Source organism: Leucoraja erinacea, chromosome 30, assembly GCF_028641065.1.
Source record: "Leucoraja erinacea ecotype New England chromosome 30, Leri_hhj_1, whole genome shotgun sequence".
NCBI lineage: Eukaryota > Metazoa > Chordata > Chondrichthyes > Rajiformes > Rajidae > Leucoraja > Leucoraja erinaceus.
In genome coordinates this window covers 1,591,768-1,614,815 of record NC_073406.1, presented here as the reverse complement: position 1 = coordinate 1,614,815, position 23,048 = coordinate 1,591,768, and the positions used below count along the sequence as shown (strand labels likewise).

The window sequence follows — 23,048 nt, the reverse complement described above, 5'->3', positions numbered from 1 at the left end:
GCTCGAAGGGCTGAATGGCCTACTCCTGCACATATTTTCTGTTTTCCACCAATTTTCCTAATGCAGCAAAGGTCCAATTGAACAAGCTATCCCATCCATAGAGTAATTCTACAATGATGACCAGGGCAGTAAGTAGGTATACTATGCAGTATATCACAACAAAACCAGTTGCTGACTGATGTCAATTTGCACAGGAGGTGTAGGAAATCGTTGCTTTTCATTTCATGTCTGGTCTGTGATGTCAATACCAACTGCAGGAACCCATCATAAACTGGAGTTTCTAACTCACAATCTCAATTGCGCAACTCAACTTTTAGAAATCAACCTATCAGACAGACTCCTCATGTGACTTCAGTCATCTGATAACATTCAATGCAGAATTACAAATCACTGTTAACTTTCATGTCACAGTAATTATCCTTTAAAACATTTGGAATTCCAGTTTAAATTTATACAACTCAATGATTAAGCTTCATCTGCCTTTGCAAATAAAAGAAAAACAATTCCTATCCATAAATTGAGCAACTTTAAGCTTGTCATACACAAATGTTACCTCGATCATGACTCCATTTTACCTCTAACAATTCTTCAGACATGTCTCACGACACTCTTTATAGTCTTCTGATACAATAGATTATGTTTTTCTTTTCCTTCCTGTACTATCAATGGCTTTGTTGACTAGACTTTTCCACAACTCTGTGCTCTATGTTCCTTTCTCAATTTATCTTATTTAATGACATTTTCCTAGATTTCCGAGATATGCCTCAATTAAAAACTTAACATTTTTTTTCAGTGCATGGAATAATGTTGAAAGTTTATCAGAGGGTGGAGCTAGGCAAGTTCAATCCATAATGATTGTGAAACTGTTCAGGAGTCTCGCACAATGTGTCCCATTTTCAAACACTTGGCTCCATTTTTATTTTCCTGATAAGATGAGGGATTATAGTCTCAAAATAAACATAACCAGAAATATGAAACATAAAATTAAATGCGTAAAAATTGGTTAAAAAAAAATAATCTGAGAAAAAGAAAAATGATGGGAATTTTTATCCAGCTAAACGAGAACAACATGAATGTTGGAATTTATTTTTTACCTTGTCTCGCAGAGAGAATGTCCCTGGTGATCCAGCAAACAAGAATTGGTTCTTCACTTTCAGTTTACCAAGGTTTGCCACAATCAGCTGATTTGATTTGGAGCTTTCTGGGATGAGGACGACTGGAGCACCAGCCTCAATGTCGAGCAGGATCCGAGAGGCCCTCTGTGCCTTGTCTCGCACCTAGATTCCCCAAAGCAAGTGGGGAGGGCGAGAGAAAATAAATTAGTGATGACCATAATAAACAAAATCAGAAATTTTTGAAATCTTGAAAAACTGAAAATACTGCAAATATAGGTTTGGTAATGCATTTGAAGAGGAAAGACAGATATACATTCTAAGTATAATCCTTCATTGAAACATTAAGTTTCAACTCTTCTTATGGCATTTACACAAACCATGCTTCCCACTCTCACTGATAAGGTCAGCTTCATAACAGCATATCTTGTGCTGTGTCTTGTCTAATCATGTGGTATTCAAATCATAGTCTGCAGGCAAACCTATAATCAGCAAACCTAATGATTTGGATTTCAGTTACCTTCATTTAAAAGGTCTGAATTACACAAGTCAAGAGCTGATCAAAGACTATTCTTACCACTGTGGCCTTTTTGCAGAACCATCTAAATCTTGCTCGCTTTAATTTATTGTCGTGTCTCTACATTATTTCTACTGGCTCAAGACCTACACCTCAGCAAGAAAGTCTGTTACTTCCCTCCATCAATCAGCTCTGTTCAAGTTGAGAACCCCTCCACTTTACTACTATTTATGTCACCTAATGAAACTCATTTGAGTATTTCCATTTTATCTCTAGAAAGCACCAGACTTTTCTATTTTAATTAATGGCTTCATTATAAATAATCTTAAACTCAAATTCACTCCATTTGAGCAGGAACAGTGGTGGAACAGTAGCTGGTGAAAATTGTCAGATTTTGTGTTTCTTTTGAATCTGGCTTTGATTGCTCTTCTTACTCTATACACTCCTCACAACTTGCTAACCACCCATTCTTGTATCATCTGCAAATTTAGTTGAGTTCAGTCTCTTCAAACCCTGTAATCAAGTCAATTTGATTACAAATAGTTGGCGTCTTACCACTGACCCCTTTTAAGAGTTATGATGCAAGTTTGAAGATAGACACAAAAAGCTGGAGTAACTCAGCGGATCAGACAGCATCTCTGCAGAAAAGGAATAGAACAGAAGACCTTTCTTCAGACTGGGGCTCTCCACTTCAGAGATGCTGTCTGACCCGCTGAGTTATTCCAGTTTTTTGTGTCTATCTTCGGTTTAAACCAGCATCTGCAGTTCCTTCCTACACATAAGATGCAAGTTCTCTCAGCACAAGTCACCAATGCAGCATTCTGCAGTTTCAAGTGCTGATGAGTAGAATACAGGGATGACACCAGTGCTAACCGGTTATCATAATCTGTTTAATCAACACGTTAGCATTTTAAACAGCTGAGCAGGAAATCAAACAGACAAGCAATAGTAATTGCCAAAAAATCCAATAATTTAAAATCACAGCTTTTCAGTTCAACATCACTTTTAGTGTTACTTTTAATTAACAGTAAAGTCTGCTAAGAAACAATTATGTTGGGCTCATTTTTAAAGTATATGGTCAAACAAATTGGTGAATGTACTAGTACAAATGACAGCATGGGGGCTTTACATGCAGGCATTTGTGTGCTAATTTATGTAGACTATTCGACAGAATTCAAAGGGCCAGCAAGCACCTTATACAATTCATCAAGTAAGAGGATCTTGATTAGCTTTTGTTTCAAAGACACTGCTATGTCATCTTGCTTCTGAGTGAATACTATGGAAAAACACAAGGACGCCCATTCTGCTGCACAATCCAGCAAATCAATGGTATTTTTTTAAATGGTGACAGATTGGGAAATGTTGATGCTCAATAAGACCTGGGTGACCTTACAACAAGTTAGAAGTTAGTGCAAGTACTGTCAGCAGTTAGATGGCTTATTGCAAAATAATTTTGGCAGAGGAGAAAGAGGTCCTATTGCAATTTAATTGGGCCTCGGTGAGACTGAACAGTGAATATTGCGCACAGTTTTAGTCTCCTTAATTAAAAAGTAGTATGTATTTGTTATAGGAGGAGTGCAGTACAGATTTATTTGATAAGATCCAGGGATGGAGATTCTGTGGTAGGAGAAAATAAGTACAATAATTCTGTATTTTCTAGAATTGTAGAACGCAGGAATGGATGCAGGGAGGATCTTCCCTTGGCTGAAAAGTTTATATTTAAGGATCATAGTTGCAGAATAATGGGTAGGTTTTTTAGGACTTCATTGAGGACATATATTTACTCAGCAAGTGCTGCATCTTTGGAAGGGCAGTGGAAGCTCGTTCAAAACTGTGATTGATAGATTTCTGATTATTAGGAGTATGAAAGGATCAAAAGAAATTGCAGGAAATGTAGCTAAGGTAGAGGTTAGCTGTGACCGCCATCAGTGTGCGTACTGGAACAGATTAGCTACGGCTAACATGTCTGGTTAGCACATTTTCATCACTGCATCTGGAATGTTGTCCAGTCCTACAGCCTTTGCAATATTACAAGATAAATCACCCACTCAACACTTCAAACTGAACGTGGATACCAATGTTTCAGTCTCGTCTTTGCCACTCTCATGCTGGACGTTTCCACCATCGATAGGAATGTGCTTGGAGCTACCTCCTCCAGCTTTGATGAAATGGCCATGACATGAGTTAACCACATATGCTGCGTTTGTGACAACACGAAAACCCGGGGTGGCATCTGATTTGATAACTTTTCTGTAAACAACTTACCGCTTGTCCCTCTACAGCTGCTCTCTGTCTCCCCAGTACATCCTGCAGCTGTGTGAAGTGCTGTATAAATGCCACCACCTCGGCCTGGAAGCGCTGAGTGTGCACATACTGTACCGATGCCATCTGAAAACTCACTCTCACGTCACAGTCGCGTTGCAGCTTTGGGTCTGCTCGGCCGTATCTAGTTTTAAGCAAATATAAGCTTTATAGACCAACAACTTACTTACTTTCATTTAAATAACATATTTTCTGCTGAATGCAGCTGATGACATTGCTCAACTTCATAAACTGAAACTAAATCAAAGTAGGATCCGTCAGTTTCAAAGGTGAAAATAAAGTAAATGGTGGAAAGGCTTATGATATTTCATTAACTTACGCACAAGGCAGCTGAAAACACATTCATCAATTGAGGAGTAACGCATGGGGTATGCACTGGAGATCAGTGTCAAGCGAAATTTAGATTTAAAAGGGGTATTAATCATGGCGAAGGATACAGGAGAAGATAGGATAAAGCCAAGAGGAATGTAAATGTTAAGTCTCAATGTTTAAATGGCATCAATTGGACTAATGTTTCATTGAAACTATACTGGTACACCAACAAGGTGTGGTGCATGGTTGCAATTTCTGCAATTTCCATCCTGGTGATGTTTCTAGAAGAATCTGGATATATATTCAGAAGTAAACAATAGAAATGCTGCTAATTGCTACAATACTTGCATACATGCAGCCAACAGCTGCAATAGCAGCACAGGGGAACAGCTGCTAGAGCTGCTGCCTCGTAGCACCAGAGACCCAGGCTGGATTCTGACCTCGGATGCTGTCAGTGTGGAGTTTGCACGTTCTCCCAGTCACTGTGTGTGTTTTCTCCAGGTTTCCCCCCCCTCCCCCCCCAAAGTTGCGCAGGTTTGCAGATTAATTGGCCTCTGTAAAACTGCCCCAAATGTATAGGGAGTGGATGAGAAAATGGGATAACATAGAACTAGTGTAAACGGGAGATCGAAGGTCGATATGGGCTCAGTGGGCTGAAGGGCCTGTTTCAATGCTGTACTATTATGAATTGAGGGGATGTGGTGGGGTAGCAAAAGACTGAGGTGCTGCACTTCATGCTCTTCATTGATATAGAGGTATGGAAAACAGAAAGGTATGGAAAACAGACAAAGTATATTTTTCTAAGAACTAATGGAACATGAGACTCCATCCAAGCTGTACTGAAATATTTTACTTCAGGCAAAATAATCTTTTAAGATCAGTAGCAGCTTCTTTAATTTACATTGTCAATCAGGATTTAATAGCAGCTGGAGTTTACTCCCTCAAGCACCCAACACCTGCAATCTTCCTTTTAATTCTTTTACCTGCACCGTTCTGGTGCAAATTATTCTGAAATATATTTTCAGAATATTTTCGTGAGCAGTAATCTTCTTTTTAAACATTCTGTGCCGGGAATTCAACAGGTAGAAACAGGAAAAACCTTCCAGCTTCCTGTGACACCATGAACCCAGCACAATAAGAATTCAATGACCAATGTTAGCATTCTTTCCCATTGTGGCTTTAAACCACAAAGTTGACTGCGCCCAATTAAACTCAGTTTGAGATTGTTAACCGCCCCACTTGATTTGTAAAGTTCTCAGACACGACGTTTGAAACTTTGCATGATTTTTGAGAAACTTAATCATTTAATAAAAGGAAATGCACGCAAACACATACTTGTAAATGTTGAAGACCAATGCCTCCTTGCCGCTGGTGGTGAAGCGTTCCCTGTACAGCTCTCCGTGAGATGTCAGATCACTTAAGGAGAGGCTGCCAAGACTGCCATGCAGAGCAAAGTCCCCATCTATAAAGTATAAAAGGAAGGTGACAGTGAGTAAAGCAGGGACAGGGACCTGCTGGTTGACAGGTAGAACAGTTCAATGACTCAACAAAAGTTCAACAACTTCACTACTTTACTAACAAAATGGGAACAGGATGACAATCCATTTTTTAAATCTTTTAGTGTTAAAATCAATGTTAGAGGGGATCTTAACCACCATCCTTGACAATATAAACTGATAGGTTCGGCCCAGGTATTATAGATTTTCCATTCTGGAACAGTGTGTATCAAGGTTGACTCCGTTGTCATTACCAGAAATAATTATTAATAATCTCTCACTTATTTTGTTATTGATGCTCTATTACCTCATAAGGGAGACCTCGAGGAAGAGAGAATGCATTGTCAACACTTAATACTATTACAGTAAAATGGAAAATGGGAATCTAATGGAAAAGAGAGATTGGATGGGTACTCTACCACTCTGTGGGTGCGGTACAGTATTAGGATTGAGGACTGATTTTATTACGTAGTGTCTAGGTCAATAATATTTTACAGTTGCAATGCAAGAAAATAAGAACAACCTTCAGAACAAAAGGAGCAGGCCAGTTGGCTCCGCAAACCCAGTCGATATGAAAACTTGTAAGAAATATGTTAGACACAGAACCTGTCTACTGGGGCAAACCACTATGACTTCATTGTAGTTGTTGGGTTCACATAATGGTGGATCGGCTCAGCTTCGATAGAAGTTGTAGATTTTTCAACGCGGTTTGAACAGCTTGGTTGGCATCCTAATAGGTCAATATTTTGCTACCTATAGGCTGGGGACCATGCTTTAGCAGTTGGACACATACTCAAAGTGTTTGCGTTTGCATTGTGAACATTGGTCAGACTGTGATTCTTGGCAAAGGTCAGTCCGTTAGCAAAGTAATTACAGATTTCTGTACTTGGGTAGGATTAGGATCGGCTATGGTTGTATTAAAGTCAACATTTAAGTTTATACCCGAGCTAACTTCAAAAATCTGGAGAGATTAGCTGATGAATCATTTTGAGAAATGCAATAATGTTCAATAATACACACATTGCAAAGGTTAATTTGTAAATCTCAATCTTGGAAAAGTGGATAAATTTGTCCAGCTTTTTTCAATGAATTATCCTCTTAAGACAAGCTTCTGGATTTTAGGTATTTATACACAATCTGAAGAAAACTAATTGCCGAATTATCTTAAATTACACGAATAAAGCCGTCATGCTGCCATGATTAACAATTTTATCTGTTTTCATAACCTGAATGTCAGAGTAACTAATTACAGCCAAACCATTTGTGAGGATTCTCAGCACGAATAATGTGCCAGGTCTTTTTTGTTATTTTGGTGCAATATTCTTGATCGTAGTTCTAACAGAGGTTGGATGACACCTACTGGTGGAACTTTACTTTTCAAAATGCAGAGCCACAGCACAAAAGTTATATGGTGTAAGAAGGAACAGCAGATGCTGGTTTAAACCAAATATAGACACAACATGCTGGAGTAACTCTGCGGGACAGGCAGCATCTCTGGAAAGAAGAAACGGGTGATGTTTCGGGTAAAGACCTTTCTTCAGAAGGGTGATCCTTCATCTGAAGAAGGGTCTCGAACCGAAACGTCACCCATTCCTTCTCTCCAGAAAGGTTATATGGTGTCCCTTAAAGGCACCATATCAAACAACTGGATATGCTGATACAAAAGGTTATTTGTTAAGTTATTAGAATGGGGAAAAGTTAAAAATGGTTAACAAATGTTTTAATGGATGTGGGTCAGGATGATCACATTGCAGGCATATTTATCCTTCAGGCAGAGGTTGAAGACAGGTGTTACTTGAACTATCTGGAATGGGTGTGGAGAGATACTGCTATTTGTCTTGTTTGAGTGGAGTCCAAACATCACTCATTGTGATCAAGACATGAAACTGTCCTGTACACATTTGTCCAAGGATGTCTCTGCCACCAGGAGAGGAGTAATGGCGAGTGCTGGACGACATGGTGTAACGGTATGAATTTAACTTTCTTTTTAAAAGAGGTCACTAAAACTACAATAGTGTAGTGATCATGACATATGCATCTCATAGACTAATATCATAAACTCTGTATCTAATTATAAATCCCAAAATCTGTTATTATTTCATTTGTTGTGTTATAAACCTGTCATTCATTACATGTAACATAGAAACATAGACATAGACACATAGAAATTAGGTGCAGGAGTAGGCCATTCGGCCCTTCGAGCCTGCACCGCCATTCAATATGATCATGGCTGATCACCCAACTCAGTATCCCGTACCTGCCTTCTCTCCATACCCTCTGATCCCCTTGGCCACAAGGGCCACATCTAACTCCCTCTTAAATATAGCCAATGAACTGGCCTCAACTACCTCTGTGGCAGAGAGTTCCAGAGATTCACCACTCTCTGTGTGAAAAAAGTTCTCCTCATCTCGGTTTTAAAGGATTTCCCCCTTATCCTTAAGAATTTATGATTGATCACCCTTGGATCATCTTGCTATTCCATTCAATTCAGCCTCTTTCCATCATGTTTATAATATTCTTTATTTTATTTACTCCTAAATTGCATTACTAGATGCAATACATTACCTATCACTCTTTATAACCTTGAGAAATCGTTCATAATTTTTTCTGATTGGTTACCCCAATTTTGGCCAATTTCAATACCTCTCACTCTACAAATTTTTACTGCTATTTTTTTTCTAAGTCTTTAACAGTGGAAGAAGCAACAATTTGCCCATCAAGCCAGTACTATTGTTAATTTAATTTAATCCATTGTTTATGCATCTGAAGGTCAATAAAATACAAATGCTGCCAAATTGCCTTATAAAAGTTTTCCTGGAACACAAACTACAACAGTCTTTTAGATAATGTGTTCCAGATCTTAACTAGTTTCTGTGTGGAAATAGATTCTTCCCCCTTTTTTGCAAATAATTTTAAAACCATGATGTCTAGTCTCTGACCCATTGGTTAAGAGTTTAATTTTCAGCTCTGCTGAAATCTTTCTCCTAACTATATTTTTGGAATGCCTTCTTTTAATCTATGTATTTTCAGACTGTTACATTGGCTTTATAAATACTGGATTTTTTAAAATTTTAAATAAGACAATTGTTTTAAATAGTGTCTTACATAGCTCCAAATGCTCACAAAAATGATCTTAAACTATGGATTCCAAAAGCTTGTCTACATTGGACTATCTAGTTCATCCTCTTTTTCCCCTTCCTGAATATTGATTTGGAAAATAAATTAAGCACAACACAAAATGCGGGTAACTAAGCGGGTCAGGCAGCATTGTGAAGGGATTGGATAGGTGACGTTTCGTGTCGGGGCCCCACTTCAGTCTGGAGAAAGGTCTCAACCAGAAACGTCGCCTATCCATTCCCTCCACAGGTGGTGTCCCCCCTGCTGAGTTACTTCAGCAATTTGTGTTTTGCTTCGGGAAATACATTACTTTGTCATTGTTGCTGCTGCAATTCATAGTGGATATTTTATTCATTTTGTTAATTACAGGACAAATGAATATGCAGAGACATGAGTAGCAATTCTCTGGCTCAAAGATGAAGAACAGATCAGGGCATAACATTTGTCAGGCATTACATTTTGTCCATGTGGCATTTAATCACAACTGCAATGACTATGCATTCAGTCTTCGATCTTAGTATGTTTGACACATGTTTGACCCAGAATTAAAAAAATATACAAGCCTAGTAATCAGAACTTGCCTATCAATGCAAGATGTGCTGCCAGTTTGGACACATTCGCTTTGGCGAGCTCGTTTGTCTTTTTGTTTAATACCAGAGACAGTGAGTGAACCTAAAAAGAAGAAAACAATTAACAAACTCGTATCGTGCAGGAAGGAACTGCAGACGCTGGTTTAAATCGAAGGCAGACACAAAATGTTGGAGTTAACTCAGCGGCACAGGCAGTATCTCTGGAGAGAAGGAATGGGTGACGTTTCGGGTCGAGACCCTTCTTCAGTGTGAAGAACCGACCCAAAACATCGCCTATTCCTTCCCTCCAGAGAGGCTGCTTGTCCCAACAAACTCAGATCGATGGACAACTACAGGCTGTCCATATTTTTGAAACTTTTTGAATTCTAAATATATATTTTAACACTTTGTTGAGATAAGCAGAGGGTGATTCAATGGTACAGGAATAATCAATTAAGGTAACTGTATTAGCAAGTTTTTTTTCAAGCCTGCAAACTTATCGAAATCATGCAAGATCGAGAAGTTATTTTTAAAAAAAAGCACAATTAAGACTAAAGTTCTTATGATCTAAATTAACAAGACATGAGGAACATCAGGCTGGGCACCAGTGATACAATCAGTCAATCACAGTAAAAGATCTAAACAAATTACATCGATACGGCACGGTAGCGCAGTGGTAGAGTTGCCGCCTTACAGCACCAGAGACCCGGATTCGATCCCGACTATGGGCGCTGTCTGTACGGAGTTTGTACGTTCTTCCTGTGACCGCGTGGGTTTTCTCCGAGACCTTCGGTTTCCTCCCACACTCCAAAGACGTGCAGGTATGTAGGTTAATTGGCTTGGTAAATGTAAAAATTGTCCCTAGTGTGTGTAGGATAGTATTAATGTGCGGGCATCGCTGGGAACCGGTGGGCCTAAGGGCCTGTTTCTGCGCTGTATCTCGAAACTAAACTAATAAATTGTAGAATTGTTAATTCTCTGGGCTTAACGGGCACGCTACCTTCTAAGTGAACAGGGCAAACATCACACTGTCAATTCACTGAGAACAAGCTCGAATAAATAAAATTGCTGGCATTCTTAGTTCTTCCATACTCTGCTGTATCTCTAAATCTTGATAATCCTTCAGATTCAGATTCAATTTTAATCCTTAAAACATTTTCACAAGTTTAAGCAAGACACAAGGATGATTAGTTTTAACATGGCAAGATCTAGCACTAGACTTATGAAAATAGTCAGGGAATTGGTCTGTTGTAACAACTTGTCCCAAATACAGATGGATCTCATATCATCAAAGATAGACACAAAAAGCTGGAGTAACTCAGCGGGACACGCAGCATCTCTGCAGAGAAGGAATGGGTGATGCTTCAGAAGAAGGATCTGAAGAAGGGTCAGGACCCGAAACGTCACCCATTCCTTCTCTCCAGAGATGCTGCTGCCTGTCCCGCTGAGTTACTCCAGCATTTTGCGTCTATCTTCGATTTAAACCAGCGTCTGCAGTTCCTTCCTACACAGATCTCATATCATCAGCTGGGTAAAGGGCCTGTCCCACTTCACGACCTAATTCACGACCATTTTGACTCGTGGACTTGATGCCACGAGTACCTACGACTAGCATCACGGCCTGCTACGACCTATCTATGACCGCGTGACGGCCATGCAGCGAGTATGAGACGAGGGCAAACTCGGCAGAGGTCGTGAAAGTGGGACAGGCCCTTAAATAGACTTTTGACATTCTAAGTGGGTTGCTCCTGCCATCAAACTACTCTAGTATTCAAATGAAGTCTTTGTTAAATGGGAAACACTGTAATGGGAAATGAGAAACGTATTCAAATCAGTCTTAATCGTATTAATCAGTCGTTGTTATTGACATTGCAGTTCATTCGCATCATAGCAAGAAAATACAACAAAAATCAAATACCTTCAGATCTAACTTTGTGTTGACTGGTTCCTGGCCTGCATTATATGGAGCACCAGCTTCATCAGGTTGCATCTGAGGTTGAGGCTCCTCCACTGGAGGTTTCAAGCCATGGTTGTTGGCTGTTGATCCAATCCCAAAAAAATCCAAGATCATTACCCAGGTCTGAAGTGTAATCAGCACATCCAAGCAGTTAAAATCTACATCCACATTCCTGTTGACTTTACTGTAACGTGTAGAAAATTCAGGGTGCTTCCTATCTACCAGAAAAATATTAATATGTACTAATGAATCGTCAAAGTTAGTTCTGGTGCAGTACACCTTGGAGGTTTTCAGTATTGGGGATGGTGGAGGGGTCAGAAGACGTTCTGCATCTTGATCTTCCTTATGTTTTCTGCGTGTAGATGACGGCCTTTGGTAAAACTGGAAGACATTTTGTGCTTCTTCCATGTGAGCTGGCAGGGATCTTGGCATCTCAGGATACTCCACATTGGAGATAGAAGGGCAAGACTGGGACAAATATTCCTTTTGATTGAAACTGGAAGCTTTTGGTGCTCCCCTCGACACCATTAAATGCTTGTACTTGGAGTCTGTTTTTTTCTCCAGCAAATCTTCCATTAGCAGTGACCGTAGAGCTACCTGAATAGACAGAGTACAAGGCTGGTCTTTACTGAACTCAACTTCAAAGTCTTTAAACTTTAAACTAACCAAACCTTGTGCTTCCAAAGCAAGATCACCGCACAATTGAACCTGTAACTCAGAGATGCAGAAATTAGCCTGTATTTGAGTGAATGATTTTGACTCTGGAATCGGAAAGGAATCGACTGGAGTAGATGGATAGCTCATTCGACCGAAAAGTCCGCTCTCTTTCCATTCTCGTTGAAGATCGGCGATCTTCTGACTTCTCATTGGTGAAGAGACATGATGGGGGTCGGGCACGCCATCAGTTGAACCATGCGAGATATTGCCAAGATCGTCACTGTATGTTAGGTTATCCAACGTCTGCAAGACTTGCTCATAAACATGCTTTGCTAACATTACCTGCAGGATAAGGAAACAAGTTATTCCATCCATCCTGGTACAACAAGCATAGAGTGTATCAAAACACTCGTAACCAATTATGAGAATGGCAGGAACTTATGACAAACAGCTGTCTATTAACCCTATCTTTTTCACTCTAAGAGATGCCACCTAACTTGCTCAATCTTTCCAATACTTTCAACTTTATTTATGAGGTTTTATAGATCCACACCTTAGAAGTTCAGTTTGATAGCCATAGATAGAAAAACAAATACAGAGTCATGGGCTTTACACATTGATGCAGGAAGTAAAAGAGCAAGAAGTCATGATGAACATTATAGAACGTTGGTTCAGCCATAATTGGTGCATTGTACTGAGTTCTAAGTTTAAAAGAAGACACAGAAAAGATTTAGCAATGTGATTCCAGGGATGTTGGACTTAAGTGTAAATGTTAGACAAGAGACAAGACAAGAGACATTTATTGTCACATGCACCAATTGGTCCAGTGAAATTTGTTAGAATTGATAGCAGAACAGGTTGTCTGGGGATCATATAAATATTTAAAATATTAACAGTATCGATATTGAGACATGGTTATCATTGACAGAGGGGTCAAGAACTAGTGGTGCAGAATAGAAATGACTGGCAAAAGAACCAAAATAAATGTGAGATAAACATGTTTATGCAGCAATGACTAAATTCTGGGTAGTTGTGGAGGCGGCGGCACATTCAATAGTAGCATTCAAAAGGTATCCGAAAGGGAAGATTTTGCATGGATATGGGCAGAGGAAGCAGAGGGATGACAGAATTGATCTTAGAAAGGGTTGGTACTTTTTTTATTGGGTGGAATGTCCTCTTTATGTGCTGTAACTATCCTGTGATTTATATTTTCGGTCAATCCTTGACAACAGTAAGATCGACCATTAGTCTGAAAAAGGGACCCGACCCGAAACATCGCCCATTTCTTCTGTCTAGAGATGCTGCCTCACCCACTGAGTTACTCCAGCATTTTGTATTTACCTTCAGTAAGATCAACCAGGTATTAAACCTCAACAACAATTCTTTTCTTATTTCTATCCATTTGTCTATCATAAGTGTAGGCAAGAGTATACGAAACACATATTGTATCAAATTTACACTACTTGTGCTACCATTAATACAATGCAGAACTAAACTTTCAAATGATTAAATATTTGCCTGAACATAAGATGCAACAAACATTTAAAGGAATGACTAGTAACCATATTTTTTAGAGAATTTCAGACTAAATACAAAAGTCTTATGGATTGAGGAACAGTGACAGAGTCACATTATAAATCAATGGAACCTCTAATTACAAAGGAACAGAAAAAGTTTATTCAATCCAATCTTGTGAATGAAGTAAACTGCAGACAATACAGAAAAGTATTCACAACTACAACCTGCGATGGCACGATCAATCTTTTACCTTCAAAGGATTGACAAATTTCCCCTCGATCTTCATTTTACTGGTGGTCTCAAAGGAATCCGAAAAGTTAACAGCTGGAAAGGATGACCCGGGATCTGTCTCAACTGGGATTTTCTCTAGAACAAACTGGATTGTGGTGTCGTTCAAGATATGAAAGGCTGGAGAAAATAATATTAAAATATATGATTATACAACTTCTGCCAAGTTTAGTTTTAGTTTTAGAGATACAGCGTGGAAACAGGCCCTTACTCCCACCGAGTCCGCACCAACCAACCATTAACACTATCCTACACTAGGGACAATTTTTATATTAATACCAAGCCAATTAACCTACAAACCTGCACGTCTTTGGAGCGTGGGAGGAAACTGAAGATCTCAGAGAAAACCCACAGTCATGGGAAAAACGCACAAACTCTGTACAGGCAGCACTTGTAGTCGGGACCGAACCCAGGTCTCAGACGCTGTAAGCACTGCAAGGTGGTAACTCTACTGCTGCGCCACCTTGCCGCCCGTGGTGTTTAACTAATTTTTGTTCAGTGGAGACACAAGAGATGGCAGATACTGGAATCCTGAGCAAAAAACAAACTTCTAGTGGAACTCAGCAGGTCAGGCAGCATCTGTGGAGGGAATTGGACAGATGACATTTCATCAGTCTGAAGAAGGGTTCTGAACAGAAACGTCATCTGCCCACTTCCCTACACGGGGCTACTCGACTCATTGAGTTCCTCCAGCAGTTTGTTAAATTTAGTTAAGCATTGATTAGAATCCATCACTGATCCTTAAGTATTTTGCTTTAAAGGCAAATCTAAAAGTTCTTCCCAAATTTATCTGGATGGCAGATGGTCTGCAGTTAACTGAACCAAGCAGCCATGTTTCACTTGTAGCTGGCTGGAAGGAGGACATGAGGCCGGGGCAGATCAGTCATGGTCGTAGTGACTGGCAAGGCAGAGGAGGCTTGAGTGACCAAGTGAGCCACACCTGCTTCTATTTCCTTCAAGTACAGACAGCAATTTAAAGCCGAATAGACCACACCAAGGTAACCCTCTGTTCTCATCTACTATTCACATGTAACACAAGCCAAGAATTATACCTGGCATCTTTTTCAGCTGGACAATTCACTTATACTCTTGGCAGTCTATTGGTCCTCCGAGCCATGTAGATTTTTTTTAGTTTAGTTTAGTTCAGAGATACAGCGCGGAAACAGGCCCTTCGGCCCACTGCGTCTGCACCGACCAGCGAATTCCTGCACATTAACACTATCTTACACCCACTAGGGACAATTTTTACATTTACCAAGCCAATTAACCTATAAACCTGTGATTATTCATTTGTGATTCATTGTGATTAATCTGTGACTATTCATTTAAAAACAGGGACTTTGAACTGACCTTGACCATTGTGTATGGAATCAAAGAAATCCTGCCGTGTGAAATGCATTTCTTCCTGACTGGAGGTGCTGGCACCACCAGATGCCGATCGAGGAGATTCGCTGGCATCTGTCTTGGAACCACGCATGCTGTTATTGAGAGAGTACATTTTAATATCTTTAATTTCCACTTGCAGCCGGTCTCTCCCTGAATCATCTTCACCGGTTACAAAGTTCTGGATTGACGTCCGGCCCAAGTGTCCAACCAACAGCTCACAGCTTCCTGGTTTCCGTGGGATTGCCACCACAGGTGACTCGATGTTGATGTTCAAGACTAATTTTACTGGATTCTGTTCGGGAGCTTCCATCCCAGCAACCACATCGTCATCAAGTTCAAACATATCCCTCGTCTTCCGTGGCTTTTCAAAAAGTAAGACCATCTCGCTGTACTCGGCAGTTTTGTTTACCAAGACGGTGGAGACTTTGGAAGCTGCACTCTTCAGCATATTTTGGAAGTTATCCTCAAGTTCATCCATGGATAAGGCGAGTTCCTTAAGGAATTTGGGCGAATGGTTATAATGTAAAGATGCCATGTGCAGACTCAATTTAAACTCTTCCTTTGAATGTTCTATAAACTTAAAGCTCAGAGCTTCACTATGATTCATCTCAGTTTCAGACCTCATGAAGACAGACTGAAAGAATCCAAAGTCACTTATTGTTTCATATGCGTCTGTATTTCCAATGCTCACTACAAAATGGTTCTTCACTTCATCTTGGGTCAAATCCACTAGCTGAAGGCAACCGAGAGATCCATTCATTTCAAACCGACTCCCCATGGAAACGTTTACCTTTGTGCCATTGATACTAGCTGTAGCAATTTTTCTCCCCAGTTTCTCTCCACTTGTTAGCTCGACAGTCCGAAGCAGTAGCACATTCAGCCGATGGATTTCGACTGCCACTTGTGTATTTTGATCATAGGTGGACTGAATCGACTCTCTATCCTCAAAACTCATGGCTGGATCCGTAAGAGGAGTCTCTGGACTTGTATCTTCTTTGGCCTTTGGAAAGGACTTCTGCAGAAAACCGATGAGTTCAACCATAGTTTCTGGATTCAGGATGATGTCCAAATTGTTGACCTGCAATGACATGATTCGTAAAGAGCTGTCCAAGTTCATAGAAGGACAATCGGAGCTCACAAACTGATATTCCAGTTTAATCAGAACAGTAGATGATGGAGGCACTTGTTCACCCAATACTAATGAGTTGCTCAGTGTGATTTTATTTTCATCATGTGAGGTTCCACTATTGGCCAGTGGAGTAACAGAGGGATGAGGAGAGACAGGAGATTGTGCTCCACTGTCACGGAGACTGCCTGTGGGAATGTCAAAACTCAAATTTTTGTGAGATGCCATCAGCAAGTCAAAGTCGGAACCGTATGTCTGGACCGTGTCCACCAAGAGCAAGCCATGTACAGTCAGTGTCACCTCGCTGTCATAAGGCCTCTTCACAAAGTTGGAATTAATTCCAAACACCTTCAGCACAGATATGTATCGCCCACAACTCTCCACTCCCAACTGCATGTAATTAACTTTGAACTCTGCTATAAGCAGCTTGGACTCAACCAGGACCTCACGGGTGTGCTGCTCGAGTGACATCACACTCTGCGTCAGACTCATCTTGGAATCCAGTAGCTTGCCCCGGCTATCCACTTTGTTGAAGATTTTTTTCTCGCCGCAATGACTGCTGCTCACCTGATTTCTGCTGCTTCTCAGCTGTTATCCTCAGCAGAAAATTTCGCAAGGCCACTATCTTATCCTCATTGACATGTATTTTAAGCTCAGGCAGAGTGCCACAAAGCATGACTCCAGGCCGATTTGGGTCAGAGGTATACATTAACCGCCGTTCTAATTGTAATAGCACATTGAATCTCTCGACAACATGTGTTGGCCCAACCTCACTGTCCTGAGCATGCTTCCAGTTGTCCATGACTCTCCCCACCATGATCTGCATGTCCATGAAGGACAGCGAGTATTTCTCATAAAGCTTGTTGTTGACAAAGTGTTGTTGCAACTGCTCCTCAGTAAATCCAAAACCTAGGGATTCAGTGGACTTTGTCCCAGGGTCGGAGCTGAGCTCTGACGGTGGCGTGTTGGGTGGTGTGGCCAGTGGTGTCTTGTATTCATCATCGCTCAGTTCCTCTTCTTGGACAGAAAGCCTGGCGCTGGCTCTGCTTTTGGGTTCATCTGTAAATATAAAGAGCATAGATGAGGATGACGCATATTTCATTGTAAAGTGACGGTCGTTTTCAGGACAATGAGTTACCAGTGATTGTATATTTACATGCAAAACTTTGCTTTCTTCTTGTCAAATTCCACAATGCATATACACTAACAACTATAACTAGCACTGCTGAAACACTGTCTATCGATTGTATAATCTGCTTCATCCATATATTGGGAGGTCCAATAAAAGTCTGCATTTTATCACAATTTTCTACAATGATTAGCTTTGTTTCCCTCAGAGCTCAAACAGTAAAGATATAATTCCATTTGGAACAATAGATGGGATCAATTAAGTTTTACTACAACTGCAAATGTACAATAAAGAAATACGAAACATCTTAATAAAACCAGATTGTTGACATATCCTAAATAAAGCTCCAGATGCACAACAAAAGGTCAACACTTTGGGCATCATCTTTAATAAAGCAATTCTGATTTTAAAAAATGTTATTAAATACATTGATCTAGGGTCGGGAGTAATTACCTCGAAAATTTGTCAGCAGAATTCGACCCAGATCCACAACTACCAACAAAGAATCTGGAGATTTAAAGTCATCTGGGAAAATCACTTGAGGAGCGGAAATATCTAACTTCATCATCCAGCGTTTGTCGTTTTCCTGGTGAAAAAAAAAGGGCATTTTCAGTTTTTTTGTTGTTTTAGTTTTAGAGATACAGAGCGGAAACAGGCCCTTCGGCCCACAAAGTCCACATCGACCCCCGCACATTAACACGATCCTAAACATACACTCGGGACAATTTACACCTACACCAAGCCAATTAACCTACAACCCTGTACGTCTTTGGAGCGTGGGAAGAAACCGAAGATCTCGGAGAAAACCCATGCAGTCACGGGGAGAACGTACAAACTCTGTATAGACATTGTCCTTAGTCGGCATCGAACTCGGGTCTCTGGTGCTGCAAGCGCTGTATGGCAGCAACTCTACCGCAGCGCCACTGTGCCGTCCCCAGTTCTCAGTCCCCAGCAATCACAGTTAATAATTTAATACTCAAATTCTCCTGCAGCAGATTTAGTGTTGCCAATAACCAGATCATAGAATTATGAATATTTAGTAAATAGAACATTGTCATTCGGTACATTTGTTCATGCCATGCAATAAAGAGGTATTGTGACTAATTCAGCTTGGACCAGTGTTGTAGGTTATGGCACATTTAAGTTATGACTCATCCTGGTTCTGTAGAAAGTATGAGGGTTTCTTCTTCCATCCACCTCTCCAGCAATGAGGCCTAAAACTTGCTTTAAAATTATTTTCCCTAACTTCCATGAATTATTTTGTCTATTATGGCACAGGGTGCAGCTGATATAGCTGCTTTCTCAACACCAGAGACCAGAGTTTGATCCTGACCTCAGGAGTTGTCTTGATTTAAAGGACCATCTGATGGGGCAATATTCCCAGTGATGGAGGATCATTTCAGGATTTAGTGCTGAAATCTCCACACTGGCACTTAAATCTACAATTGAAATACAGCTGAGATTCAGGATAACAAAGGAAATTTAAACGTTGCCATCGATGGCGTGCATTTTCATCCATTCATACAGATTACGAATTCTGAATCCCCATTTACACAGATGAAGCTGTCTGCGAGGTGCGCAAAATCATAAAATGTAACCCATGATCTCGTCACACTGAGTCGGATAAGAATTTATAGTGAAATTTATTTGCTGGTCAGATGCGGCAATGATCCAACTAATCATTTATCCAACACATTTCCGCTTAGAATTAATTAATTACATTTCAGAAAATCACATGATCATGCTCAACCATGAAATGCATTTATCAGACTTACAATGAATTCTCCCACCAGTAGCTGATCAATAGTTTGCCTGATTTCAGCCTTGGTTTGCATCTTGAGCTTATTGTATTGCTTTCTGGCAGCATCTGCCACACGTAACTCTAGTTCTGATTGGTAACCAAAGCCTAGGAAAAAGGAGAAAATAAATACACAATCTTTCACAAAGAGTAGCTGAAGGCATTTCAGTGCTAGTTTTAGTTCCTACACATTAAACTAAAATTATTAGTCAAGTCAAGTCACTTTTATTTCTATAGCACATTTAAAAAACAACTCTCGTTGACCAAAGTGCTTTACATTGGTGGAGGTACTAATGTTATAGAACAGTGGTTCATAGATTAAATACTTACATAAATACATACATATAGCCCTCCCTCAGAGGACGTCAAGAAAGGCTTGAGAGTAAAGATGAGTTTTAAGTCTCGACTTAAAAGAGTCGATGGAGTGGGCAGTTCTGATGGGAAGAGGGATGCTGTTCCAACCGCAAAGGCGCAGCCGCCCCTGAGCTTATGCCTAGACCGCGGGGATGTTCAGTAATCCCAAGGTATTAGAACTATATTGCTTTGATTTGTAAGTACAAAAGAAAAAATGTGTATTCATTTATTACAAATTAACCTAATTTGGGAATTCTCAGATAATCTTGTCCTTCAAGGTTATTTAAACTACCTATTTGCTGGCTTACTGCAGATAGTGGAAGAATGTGGTTTATATCCCAGGTTCTCCAGTTTGATATGGTCAAATCAACTCCCTTATTCTGAAGCAATAGTGGCATCTAGCGTAGGTGCAAGATGATTGCTCTTTCAAGACCCAATTACAAAACTATAATTTTCTGAACAGTATCAGAGTCCTCCTCTTCCAGGAGGGATACTCACTACTCATTGCTAACTGCTATGGTTTTTAAATAGGCCAACTCCTGCCTATCACATCTCTATTTAGGAAGGAACTGCAGATGCTGGTTAAAACCGAAGATAAACACAAAATACTGGAGTAACTCAGCGGGACAGGCAGCATCCCTGGAGAGAAGGAATGGGCGACGCTTCGGGTCCAGACTGAAGAAGGGTCGCCACCCAATCCTTCGCTCCAGAGATGTTGCCTGTCCTGCTGAGTTACTCCAGCATTTTGTCTTTCATATCTCCTTGCCAGGGAACATCAGTCAAAATACAATACCCAGCTATGACAGTATAGTGGCATTCAGCTCTGTTGCTGATGGGACCAGACTCTGTTACATGAGTGTTAATGCTCACACATAGATCAGTACATGTGCAGGTCCCACCTGGCACAAGCATAGACATGCATATGTTCAGGCTCAAGCACAAGAATCCTTTTCCATTACCCTCCCTCCTCACTTCTCAAACCCTTTGTCATCCTTCTCACCCCCGTAACTAACCACATTCCAGCTCTCGATTATCACCCACATACCTAAATCCATTTCTTGTCCCTATGGCCGCACACTTAGCCCATGTTCCCAACGCCAGCTCCACGTATCCCACATTTCCAAAGGATACTTTAAGATGCAAGACAACAAATGATGACTTTTAAAATTACTGACCAGATGTGTGCACTTTGCCCTTGTAGAAAAAATCAGCAACTTTCTTGATAACCAGAGGGTTATAGATGATGTTGAGAGGTCGAGTGCTGACTTCTAATCTTCTCTCATAGTTACTCCAAACTGGATTTTTCTCATAGATCATTTCAAATACAGGTGGCAACTTACTGGGAGAGCAAAGAGCTATAAGTATAATGAACAAAATGAGGTCAATTTAAAGTAGTTATCCCTTTGGTAATATGCCTCTCACAATTTTCCTCTAGCATTATTGCTCGAATTTGAGTACAAAATTACATATTCTTCTTGAACAGCAAGACACAGCATTCTGAAGTCAAAAGAAACTGCAGATACGGGTAACCGGAACAAAAAACAGAAGGATGGAAGAATAGAATAGAATAGAATAGAATAACCTTTAATAATCCTTTACAGGAAATTACAGTGCCACAACAGCTTCAAGACAGACATAACACCACACATTTCAACAGATATCTTCAATACATAATAAGTTAAAATTTTTGTGCATTATAAAACCTTATAGCAGCTGGTATACAAGACTTCCTAAGAACTCAGTGGATCAAGCAGTGAATGGAGGCAAAAGGTGTAAGCCAATGTTTCCAGTCAATAAGTGTGAGGTAAGGGGATTAGGTCGCATATGCAGCAGACAAATCGGAAGACATTGTCTTTTCACCTCTGGCCTTTGACCATCCATCTGTCAATCAAGGCCCCCCCCCTTCCCCCTCACCTGTATCCATCTATCACTTGTAAAACTTTATACTGAACCTCTCCTCTCTTCTCTCCCACCACAATCGGTCTGAAGAAGGGTCCCGACCCAAAACGTCATCTATCCATGTTTCCCAGAGATGCTGCCAGACCTGCTGAGTTGCTCCAGCACTTTTATTGTAAATCAGCGCCTCCAGTTCCTTGTGTCTACAGTGGAGGGGGTGGAGATCAACCTTTGCCTCTCCTGCATGGTCTGTTTAGGTAGCATATGCAGGCTGCACGGAGTGCAGGTGATTCGCTATACCCCCAATTGGTTTTGCAGCCTCTACATCAATGTGGATTCCCAGTACACCATCCATTACATAATCCATTAAAAAAAGAACAGTAACACTTTAAAATTTCTAGTTTAAATGAATATACTTTTCAATCAAAATCCTATTATTTATTTTCCTCTTTGATTTTCTCCCTTAGCCCCTCCTCCCTGGAGGTTATGTGGCAGGAAACAAGCTACACAGAACCATTCCTGTACAAGACACACTTGATGTTTTGTTGTACCTGGTTCTTGAATGTAAATTGCTTTCATCTATCACCTTCAATAATTAAAGCAGTTCATTGCCTCACCTGGGTTTACATTGGCAGTCTCAGACAAAGTGGAACGCATTCCCAATGTCTGTGATAAGCTTGCAGCATCATTCTCCTGTTAATGTACAAAGGAAGCACACAGTCAAAACGGTTCTCTCAACTGTGATTATATACTTATCATACAATTAAAAAAAACTCTATATCAAGTTAATTATGCCATACATCAACTTCCTCTCTTGGAAATTGCTCATGCAGATACTTTAAAAAACTCTCAAATAGTCTTTAAATAAGCCCCAAATAAAAGGAAATTAGCAATTATGTTGAAAAAGTGCCGAACAGGAGCATCCTCTTACACTTTCTGATTCACTGGGACTGGAAGCCAAGCCATCATTGTCATATCCAATGTAAGCAAACATGACTTGAGAAGTAATGGAGCAATTTCTTTGTAAATGCAATGGCACAAAAATGTATGGAATATCTTAAACACTTTCACATTCATTCACTGCGAGTCCATCACAAGAACAATGTCTTGCATGGTATATGGGTGTTTCTGTAAATACACCACTCAGTAGTGAAGCTGAAGGTCTACAAACTTCCAGGTTATTTTCCTGTTTTTTTTATGTAATATTCCCATTCTTTCATATGCTGTATTTTAAGTAGTATAGATTATGGTGTATAGAGACAATAATGAGATGAAACAAAAATAAATTAATCTGTTTTTACAAAGAAAAATATCAGATGTGTCCTTGTGTTTTCTTGCCTTTTTTGTGACATTTATCAAGCAGGATTTCATCAAAAATTAATTTATACCAGAAAGAATACATTAATGTTGCAATTAAATAACTCTCCATAAGCCAAATTCTGATTATGCTTATGATTTATAACCAGATAAGGTGGTTTTTCAATGCCCCATGTT

General features: G+C 40.1%; 1 protein-coding gene across 1 annotated transcript in view; it reads right to left on the bottom strand.

The window, feature by feature from the left end:
• The window catches only part of vps13d (vacuolar protein sorting 13 homolog D), a 178,709-nt gene that overhangs the window by 131,719 nt on the left and 23,942 nt on the right, over positions 1–23,048 (bottom strand). Inside the window, 12 exon segments of the mRNA XM_055658999.1 lie at positions 1,095–1,277; positions 3,895–4,075; positions 5,599–5,725; positions 9,458–9,548; positions 11,364–12,401; positions 13,828–13,985; positions 15,216–16,932; positions 16,934–17,436; positions 17,960–18,092; positions 19,282–19,412; positions 20,834–21,013; positions 22,172–22,247. Coding sequence (XP_055514974.1) covers positions 1,095–1,277; positions 3,895–4,075; positions 5,599–5,725; positions 9,458–9,548; positions 11,364–12,401; positions 13,828–13,985; positions 15,216–16,932; positions 16,934–17,436; positions 17,960–18,092; positions 19,282–19,412; positions 20,834–21,013; positions 22,172–22,247 — 4,518 coding nt within the window.